The sequence below is a fragment of the Sebastes fasciatus genome, chromosome 11 (genome assembly GCF_043250625.1).
Source record: "Sebastes fasciatus isolate fSebFas1 chromosome 11, fSebFas1.pri, whole genome shotgun sequence".
Classification (NCBI taxonomy): domain Eukaryota; kingdom Metazoa; phylum Chordata; class Actinopteri; order Perciformes; family Sebastidae; genus Sebastes; species Sebastes fasciatus.
In genome coordinates, this window is record NC_133805.1 from 2,227,268 (window position 1) to 2,238,182 (window position 10,915).

General features: G+C 36.3%; 1 protein-coding gene across 2 annotated transcripts in view; it reads right to left on the reverse strand.

The window, feature by feature from the left end:
- Nucleotides 1-1,613: 1,613 nt before the first annotated feature.
- LOC141776377 (immunoglobulin lambda-1 light chain-like) overlaps nt 1,614-10,915 on the reverse strand; it is a 47,894-nt gene continuing 38,592 nt past the window's right edge. The window contains exons 1-6 of one of the 2 annotated variants that reach the window (XM_074649895.1): nt 10,116-10,550; nt 9,700-10,023; nt 6,347-6,397; nt 2,967-3,233; nt 2,760-2,834; nt 1,614-2,649 (exon numbers count right to left, since the gene is read on the reverse strand). In XM_074649895.1, the coding sequence (XP_074505996.1) occupies nt 2,501-2,649; nt 2,760-2,834; nt 2,967-3,233; nt 6,347-6,397; nt 9,700-10,023; nt 10,116-10,338 (1,089 nt within the window). In that variant the 5' untranslated portion in view covers nt 10,339-10,550 and the 3' untranslated portion in view covers nt 1,614-2,500. Of the gene's footprint in view, nt 2,650-2,759; nt 2,835-2,966; nt 3,234-6,346; nt 6,398-9,699; nt 10,024-10,115; nt 10,551-10,915 lie in introns of those variants that run through there. The other variant, XM_074649896.1, reaches the window with a different exon arrangement.

Here is a 10,915-nt window from a genome sequence, read left to right on the forward strand (position 1 = left end):
AGCACCCTTCTCTCTCCCTTTCCTTCAGCTTCATTACAGTCAGTGTGATAACAGTCATTGTTGGTGGGGGGGATTCCTGTCATCACTCTGCTGTCATCAACTGTCTCTTTACATGATAAATGAGGAAAGGAGGCATACTCTAAGGATTTATCTAACATTGAGTCTGTTGAGATGTCTCAAGTGTCAACTACCAACTTCCTGTGATTGATTGTTGATGAGAGCTCGAGTTGGAGAGAACAGATTGACTGGGTTAGTAGAAAAATAAATAAATCTATTGGTATAATAAGAAGGGTTAGTCCTCTTGTCACCACAAACTGTCTCCTTACTCTTTATCAAAGTCTAATTTATTCCTATCTTTCATATTGTAATATAGTTTGGGCGAGTACTTTTCCTTCTTATCTTCGTAAAATTTGAGTCGTCCAAAAACGTTTTGTGAGGATTACAACTCGATCAGAGTCACACATCTCCTCTGCTCCTCTATTTCACAAACTCCACATTCTTACTATTTATCACATCAATATTTCTCACATATGTGTTTTTATTTATAAGATACTTTCTGGTGGGAATATTCCTGAGCAGTTGTTTTAGAGCAAATTCTCAGGTCTATTCTTACTCAACCCGTCAGTCTCTAGATCTTCATCCTCCTAAACTCCTCACTAGAAGAGGTCAGTTTTTGATAAGATTTAGAGGAACCAAATTATGAAGTAGCTTTTCACATCTATCATAAAACTGTTCAAGTATTAAATGTTTCAAAAGATGCTTAAAGGGTCATTTAATGAGTGTTTTGTAATTGCTTTTCTCCATGTTGTCCATGTATCACCACACTCATAGTGTGATGTTTGATTTCTATTGTCCAGAAGTCAATGTGGATGTTTAAACCAATATCTCCCTCACAAAGACAAACCATACACTTACACACATCACACACATTTCTTTTCTTTTTTTATATATTTATTGTTATTGTTGTTATTATATATATATCATGTTCTAATTGTTTGCCATCACTATTATGTAGTCATATATTAACCTTGTCTCTAGGTGAAGTCTTCAGATAAACTCAGTGGGTTTTCTGCCTCTTCCTTCACTGTATATTGTTTATTTATTTATGTGTTATGTTTGTGTTGTCTTCATTTGTGCAAAAATAAATAAACAATAAACAATAAGGGAGGTCATTCAGGTTTATGTCAATCTCCCTTCTGAGTGCTCCAAACCTCTCCTTCAATCCCCATTCAGCCTCCACATGTTTAATGTGTTCCTGCTTTGGCCTCTTGTGACTGGAACATGTTTCAGATGTAAAGTAGTAATTAGTCCGAGCAGTGCTAACAAAACATTAAAAAAGCCAACAGTCCGCCGCTCATTACACAAAGCAGCAATGGGCGCTAAATGAGGAGAGGACGCCATCGTTTCTCAAACGCTCCGTTTTACACGTCCACACAGATACGAAGTAACCGCAGTTTTTAAAAATTAAATTTAAAACAATCTGTCCACATGACCTTCGTTTTACTAAATATCTCCGTCCACACTCGAACGCAAAAATGACTCCAAATGCTCCACAAAGTCACCACCAGTGAGATCACAAGTTACGGGTCAAAGGATTTAGACATAAACACAAGTATGTTTATAATACACAGACACTTTATTGAGAATGTTACACTGAATGAATTTGACAAATCTGACTCTGTATAATGTATTAAAAAGAAACACAAGAACAGAAAAACACTGTAAACAATCAAATATCTACCAGACAGCTAATGATTCATCTGAATGTTCTATTATTATACAAGTCACAATTAAAATGGAAATAAACAGCATCAAAATAACACTACACAGAATTTATACTGAGGAACTGCAAATATATACGTGTGTGTGTGTGTGTGTGTGTGTGTGTGTGTGTGTGTGTGTGTGTGTGTGTGTGTGTGTGTGTGTATTTATATTTTTAGGATGACAGTATCTAACCTGCATACAAATATTTTAAAACATGTACCGGGTTCAAATCCCGGACGAGCCCCCAATTTATCACAACCTGGTTCTCAAGGCCATGACAAATAGGAAGACACACCGTGGTGACGATAAAATCAATTAATCTATTTAACAGAAGTAGATTAAATTATGCAGAACAAAAGGATCAAAAGGTATGGAGTGTGAATATCAGTAGTATCAGTAGTGTGAGGTGTGCATTGAGAATATAAATGGTGTGTGCATGTTGTAAAATGTATAAAACAAGCAAAAGATTAACCAAGGAGAACCTAAGGCCGCCACATGCCCAGCGATGGTGTCTGCGGGGAAAGAGAGAGAGAGAGAATGAGTCATGGGCCTAGGCTTTATAGGCTGGGAACACTGGGCCCAGGTGTTCCCAGAAGGCCCTAATGGCAGGTTAACAGGAACCCTACTATATAGGCGACAGCAGGGGTCGCCTCAACGTCATCATTGATATTTGTGAATAGTGATCAAAGTGATGAATGAGATGAATTGATGAGATTTGATGGTGAGAAAAGGCCAGTCAGTCAGCATGTGTGCAGTTGGTGGACGGTCCCTTGTTTCTGAGGATCATCAGCAGAGAGAGTCCACAGCAGTACACCAGACTCTTCACTATCAGCACTGTGTACAGCACACAGAGCAGCTTCACCTTGCACTGAGACTGGAAGGACACTGACACACACAGACAGACACACAGACACTTTAAATGATAGCATTGAAAATAAAAGGTGAAGTGCTGAAGGAAACATGGTGGTTGAAGGAGAGGCAGCAGGTGATCTTACAGTCAGCTTGCTGCAGAGCTGGCAGGTGTGCTGGCTCTCTCTCTGGAGGACAGGAGGCTGCTGGAGCTGGAACCTCTGAAACACAAAAGGAGTGACATGTTTGGAGTTGCAGTGAGAAATGTCAGTCCTCTGCTCCTCTGCTCTCTTTGACAGCGTCTCCACATGAAGCTGAATCACTGCTGAACACAGTCAGCGAGCCTTCATTACCTTGTTCTGCTGGGGCCTCCACTGTGCCCCCCTCGTGGTGGACGTAGCAGCGGTATTTATACGTGTTCTCTGGCTGACGGATCAGCAAGATGCCGGCGGTGCGTCCCGGCTCTCTGAGCTCCAGCTGCTCTCTTCGTCTTTTCCAGGAGAACTGGACCAGAGGAGGAAACATGGCTGAGGCCAGACACAGCAGGGAGCTCTTCCCCTCCAGGTGGGCTCTGGATGCTGCTGGGTACACGCTCACCACGGGCTTCACTACCGGCTCATCTGAAGGTTGACAGCAGCAACAAGCAGCACAGACACACATTGACACAGTCAGCTTACAGCACTGCACTGCATTCAGTGTGATCCTGGAAACTACATGGACTGTGATCACTAAACTACTCAGAGTTCACTACATACAGTCTACTGTATTCAGCTTCATATGGAACACACTCAGCATCTAATGGCAGCATGGGTTACAGAGCCGGTCCTGACCAATCTGGTGCCATAGGAAAGAGATCAGCCGGTGCCTCTCGCATCGCAGCCCATTCCACCACCAACCATTGTGTTCATACACTCACACAGAAACTACAGAGCTTCATGTTTTGACATTAAGCGATGCAGATCACACTCAAGAAAAACTGTGTAGCTCAAAATGATGGGGGGTGATGCTGCGGGCCACCCAGAAAATACAGCCTATTTAATACACTATGTACTGATGATGTTGTGGGATTTTTGTTATGTTTTTAAATAATAGTACGAAAATAATATTAGTAAAAAATAGTAAAAGTTATAAATTTAGATTTTTTTGTCTTCCCTCAATCGGGGCTCCCCTCTGGATAAATGGAGACCCAGCATTCAGCTATACCACCTATGCCGCGGGCCGGCTCTGATGGGTTATATGGAGACAAAAGAACATTATCTATTTAATAATTATTTATTTCTGTGTACAAACTTCATTCACTATAATTTAACAATAATTTGAAATTTGATTTCTTATATTAGGGATAATATTCATATAATAAATTACATATTTACCTTCACATAGAATAGAGTCAAGTGACATTTTATAGATTACAATACATAGATCATAATACTGTATATATTTTACCACTGTATAGTATAGCAACTAACCTATAAATACATCAATAGTGTTTTTTAAATATTTTTTTAACTTTTATACACAACTACAATGACGTGTTAAGATATATGACATGTGAATACAAAATGCTATTTAAAATAAGATAAAAGCTTATTGATCCCCCTGGGGAAATTTAAATATAATATAATAACTTAATACACATATTATAATAAATTACTTATTACTACCACCATATACATCACTGTAATGGTTTAAGAAATAAATCAGTACATCAATAATTTAATTACTTTCTTCATAACAAATTTAACTGAACTTTTAAAATAAATTATAGATTCACTTTCAAGTGAAATAGAGTTGTAATTTTTAAAATTATAATACGTATAATTTTAGTATAAATTAGTATAAAATATTATAAATAGTAAATAAATGTAGTATAATTGTCATACTATATATATATTATGAAATTGACATGTAATATAATATAATATAATATAACAGGATTTGATGATATTAAAAGAAAGAATTAGGAAAACAATTTTCCTTTAATTTCTCATTAACTTAATATACATATTATAATAAATTAAACATTTATCTTCACATAAAACACAATTATTAATTTAACTATTATGATATAGACCATATAACATATTTACCATCATATTCTTTATTCTAATTTCTAAAGACACAAAAATACGTCAATAGATTTTAACATTTTTCATAACAATTTAAATTTTTATACAAAACTACACTGATATTTTAGGATACATCAAATGTTAAACAGTAATATAATATAATATAATATAATACATAGTATTTACCACCATTTACTTTTTACTACGAGGTATATTTTGCCATTTAAAAATGACATATTAATTTTCTATACAACATATTTAAAGTTATTTGTTTTTCAAGATACATTTCCTGACACATATTAAATAGTGTGTAATATCATACACACATATACATATTGTCCTTCACATGAAATAGAGTCAAGTGTCATTTTAAAGATTACAATACATAAAACATGTAAAATATTTAACACTGTATAGTTTACTCTAATTGCTAAACAAAACTATAAATGCATTAATATTTTTTTTTGTTTAACTTTTATACACAACTACAATGTCGTGTTAAGATATGTGACATGTGAATAAAAACTGCTATTTAAAATAAGATAAAACCTTATTGATCCCCCTGGTGAATTTTATATAATATAATATAATATAATATAATATAATATAATATAATATAATATAATATAATATAATATGAGATGAGAGTTTTTTGTTCCTTTCACGTTAACTTAATACACATTTTATAATAAATTACATTCCAACATATACATCACTGTAATTATTAAATAAATAAATCAGTACATCAACAATTGAATTATTACTTTTTACTTATTTTTTTCATAACAATGTTAACTTAACTTTTTAAATACATTTTTTATTTACCTCCAAGTAAAATTGAGTGGTAATTTTAAAAATTTCAATTTGATTACATTTATATTTATATGTCTTATTATCTAATATCTTATTGATCCCCATGGGGAAATTGACAAGTAATATAATATAATATAATATAATGTTAATTATTCGTATTAACTCTAATAGAGAAAAACAATTTTCCATTCCTTACCCAAATACACATATTATAATTAATTAAACATTTATCTTCACATAAATTACAATTGTAAATTTAACTATTATAATATATATAACATATCAAATATTTACCATCATATACTTTACTCTAATTACTAAAGAAGCACAAATACATCAATAGTTTTTAATGTTTTTCATAACAATTTTAGCTTTTATACACGACTACCGTCATACGTTAGATCAAATGTTAAACAGTAATATAATATAATATAATATAATATAATATAATATAATATAATATAATATCATATAATATAATATAATATAATATAATATAATATAATATAATATAATACATAGTATTTACCACCATTTACTTTGTACTACATGAGGTATATTTTGCCATTTAAAGATGATTTATTAATTTTCTATACAACATATTTAAAGTTACACGCTTTTTATATTTCAACCTTTTTCTCTATAAATCAGTTTAATCTGCAGAAATAAAGAATAACTTGAGTTGTTCAGTGAGATTTAAACATCGTTTCAGCAATTATGAACCTTTTTAATGTAACAACAGCTGCATGGCTGCAAGAACTCACTACTAATGATGAAAAAACTAACTCATTAAAACACATTTTCAACTTGTTCAATAAAACAACTGAAGGAAGATGAATGTTTGTTCTTACCTGTTACATGAAGTTTAGTTCCAGAGCCAAAGATCAAGTACCATCCTCCTCCTCCTCCCACAGTGAAACAGAGTAATACAAAAACCTGTCTGCTGTTGAGCGTGTCAGCTGAGGTGAACGAGTCCAAATGATGAAGCAGGATGATATTTCAGCTCCATGATGTGTTCCTCTAATGTTCATATTAACATGACTGTCTCTTCTTTTATTGTCTTTTTAGACACACTAGCAGAGTGTCTCCGTGGATCGTTGGTTCACACGTTCATGTTCCTCAGAGGATGAATCCTACTGACTCTGGTCAGGTTTTATCCAGCACCATCATCAGGTCACATTTTAAATTGTCCATTACTTTGATTTATGACGTCTGTGCATCAAATGACAGGACGCTTGGTGACACAGCCAGTGTGTGTTGAACTGTAGTCTTGTTTTCATTTGGAGCACAAAGAGTTGGTCTGGAAGGCTTTTATTGTGAAGGAGACACAGGAAGTGTTTGCATTAAGAGCAGATCAGCATTGTGAGGAGGAATGGACTTTATTCCTGCAGCAGGTCAAAGCAGAGGATTTGAATCTTCATCATAATGATGAAGCTTGTTGTTGTCTTCATCATTTTGATCATGTTGTTTTAATGTATGTTTTTAATCAGACGCTGCTTTTCAAAAAGGACTTCTTGATGTTTTGATCCATTTATTAGTCTGATGTCTTTAAATGATTTCATCCTTGTGCCTCTGTGCCACTAGTTTGTCCTCACTGTGTGGAACAACAATAAACCTGCTGCAATATCTGATAGAAATATGAATGAATATCAAATCTAATGAATCCCTCAGTTCTCTATCGTATCGAGACTATCTCTCCAGTTTACATATTCCATATGTATGGGGAATGATCTCACCTGGGTCAGGTGACGTGGATACTTTTTAAGACACACCGGCACTGCCGGCCACGCCCAGACGCGAGTCTATAAAGCGCATGCGCTGGCGTGGGATCATTGCCATTTTGATGTCCACTTTGGTGCAGAGCGTGTGATACAGAGAAAAAATAAAGCTAACTCAAACCAGAACATCAGGGTTACAGCATCGAGTCCACTTACCTGGTGTAAGGAGCGGGCGTCTGTCTCTGGCAGCCTCCCCGGACTGCTGTTGTCCCTGTCTGGTTACCGTGTCTACCGGTGTGCTGCGTGGCGGCTAATCCGGTTGACCGAGGTACCGGGGCTTCCAGGACGTATTGCGGGAGCCGCTAACGTGTCCAGAGGCAGTTTGTCAGCTGTGCCGTTAAATCGTTGACCGGTGTGTGTGTGTTCCGGTCCTGCACCGGCGGGTACGGAACACGCAGGCAGCGGCTACACGCTGTAGTCGCAGCAAGCAGAGAGCTGTTAAGAGAAGTTCCCATCTCTCTCCCCAACGATACAAAGATTTTCAAAAACAAGAGTTCATTCCCTTCTGAGGATCTACCACTATTGTGAATTTGTACGTATCCTATCTTAATTATTCCTCCTGTAGAAGCTCTCCAATATCACTACTTTATGAAATCAGTAAATGATTTCCATATTTCCTCGTAAACACACAGTTTGTTTTTCAAGGTATATGTTATCCTCTCCATTGACATACATTGTGTATATTTTTAATCCAAGCGTCCGATGTAGGTGCGTCGGATTTCTTCCAGTTAAAAGCAATCATTGGTTTTGCCTGCAATATAGCTAAATCAATACATTTACATTCTCTGGTTCTCAGATTGAGATCTGATGGGTACAGATGTAGCAATATCATTTGGAGGTCTAGTGGAATGTTTACAGACACAATGATCCTGATTTTATTGATCACCTCCCTCCAGAATTTCTTCATTTTGTCACACTCCCAAATGCAATGTATAAGTGTTCCTTGAGCCTCATTACATTTAAAGCAAGTGTCAGGTATATTACTGTTCTATCTATTCAGTTTGACAGGGGTTATATAAGTCTGCATCAACCAGTTGTATTGAAGTAGCTTCAAATTAGTGTTGGCTGTTTGTGTCTGAGTCTCCTTGAAGACTGTGTTCCAATTATTATCTGAGACGTCCTCCTTTAAATCCACCTCCATGCGTCAAGTTTGGATATTGAGGTCTCCTTGGAGCCAGATGCAAGCCAGATGTATATTAATGAACTTAAAACATTACTATTGCAGTTTTTGGTAATCATTTCTTCTAAGGATGAAAGTGCAGGAATTACTAATGACTGGTTCTGCATAGAGGAGATACAACTTCTCCATTGCACATATTTAAAGAAATGCTTCTTTGGGATGTTATGTACTAGAGAGAGTTCCTCAAAGGTCATTAGAACCTCTTCTTTATAAAGGTCAGGTATTTTACTTAGCCCTTTCTTTGCCCATAACTGGAATCCAGCATCCAGCTTGCCTGGTTTGAAGGAAACATTCCCCACATGGGACTATATTGTGACAAGGAGTTAGCTGTATTCATATATTTCTTTACCTCGTACCAGACATTAATCATATTAAGCACTATGGGGTGGGTAGTTTGAGCTCTTAGATGTTTTGGAGTGGCTGAGTACAGATACAGATTTAATGGTATCTGAACGGCACACACCTCTATATCCACCCATGATGGAGTATCTGCAATAGAGAAATAGAACATTATAGTTCTCAGCTGTGCAGCCAGATAATACCAATAAAGATGGGGGCACTTCAACCCCCCTGTGTCAAATGGAAGATACAACAGAGACAAGCCAACTCTAGGACACTTCTTATTCCAAATACATTTTGTAATGAGAGACGTAATTCTCACAAACATTCCTTCCGGTGGTGCCAAAGGGATATGTTGAAATCCATTTGTGAATTTAGGTAATATGCTCATCTTTAATATGTTTATTCTCCCTGTCAGAGAAATAGGCAGAGGCTTCCATCTTTCTATAGATTTGAATGTTGAATCCATTATAAGGTCGTAATTTATTAAGGCTATATTTTCTTGAGGTACTATTTTGATGCCCAAATAAGTAAGACTGGTTGAAAACTTAAAAATAGATATATGTCGGTCAGGATCTTGTCTCTCATTTTCATTAAGCAACATAAGTGAGGACTGATCCCGTTTATTAGTCTGATGTCTTTAAATGATTTCATCCTTGTGCCTCTGTGCCACTAGTTTGTCCTCACTGTGTGGAACAACAATAAACCTGCTGCAATATCTGATAGAAATATGAATGAATATCAAATCTAATGAATCCCTCAGTTCAGTGTGTGTGTGACTGTGGCTGAGATGGAGGTGAAATATGTGAACCTGGGCTGTGGTTTACTGCTCTCTTCCTGTCACAACCACTGTTTGACATCTGTTCCTCTGATGGTTTTTGTACAGGCTGCAGGCATCATTTATCACTGTGGAGAGCTATCCAACAGGAGCAGTAGTAGGAGGCTGAATGACTGAGTTTAACCTTCTGGATCTCCAACTCACAGCCGTTCTGTTTATTCACAGCTGAGAAATCATCTTTCTGAGGATGATTGTAACGTTTTATTGTACCATCTGTCTTAATAATACGCAGAATCCTTCTGAATGTTTCTGTGTCTCTCTTCTGGTACCAGTATACTTTACCAGTGTTGTCACACTGTTCAGTTCCTCGACAGCTGAAGGAAACTTTTCCACCAACTCTCCTGGTCAATGTTAAATCATCCTGAATCAGCTCTGCTGCCATGGCAACCAGCGCTGTAGAGAGACAGACAGGTAGATGGAGGTGAGTGTGACAGTGTTTGTTACAGGTGGACTTTGTTGGCTCCTGATTGGCTGGAAACACTCACCTGAACACAGACAGCACAGAGCAGCAGCTGGGAGGAAAAGCATTGTGTGCAGTGGTGTTTCCTCTGGTGAACCTGGGGAGAAGTGGCGCTCTGATGCAGCTGAGGCCAAACAAGGACGAGCTGTGAGATCAGACGAGGGCCACGTGGTTCCTGAAGGCTCCTCACACCTCCCATCAGCCCCTGCGGTGGACAGATAACGCTGCTGTCTGACAACTGCAGACATGTTGACTCGTCCTAGAAGGAAAAGCAAAGTTACTACTAACGTACTAAAAATAAAGATTAGAACAGTTACAGGAGTTTATTGTGGAATAGTTTAGAAAGGAAACATATTTTATTTTGTTTCTTTCTTTCATTTTCAGTGTTTAAGAGTAATAAGCTAAAGTCACTCGCCTATAAACCTGCTTTGGTTTGTCTGTATTCTAAAGTACTGAATCATTGTTTTATTTTTTTATTAGGGCTGTCAATCAATTAAAATATTTAATCACGATTAATTACACATTTTTTATTCATTCAAAATGAACCTTAAAGGGAGATTTATCAAGTATTTAATACTCTTATCAACATGGGAGTGGACAAATATGCTGCTTTATGGAAATGTATGAATATATTTATTCTCACTGGTACTTATGTGTAATGTATATGTAGTATGTATAATAAAATATATAGGAATACATAAATGAATAAATAAATAATAAAAATATCAACAACTAAATAAACATAAATAAATAACTGTGTGACGGCCCCTGCCTCACTACTGAGATGCCAGTGTGGATTTGCCATTCATTCTTTCCCTGTGTCCT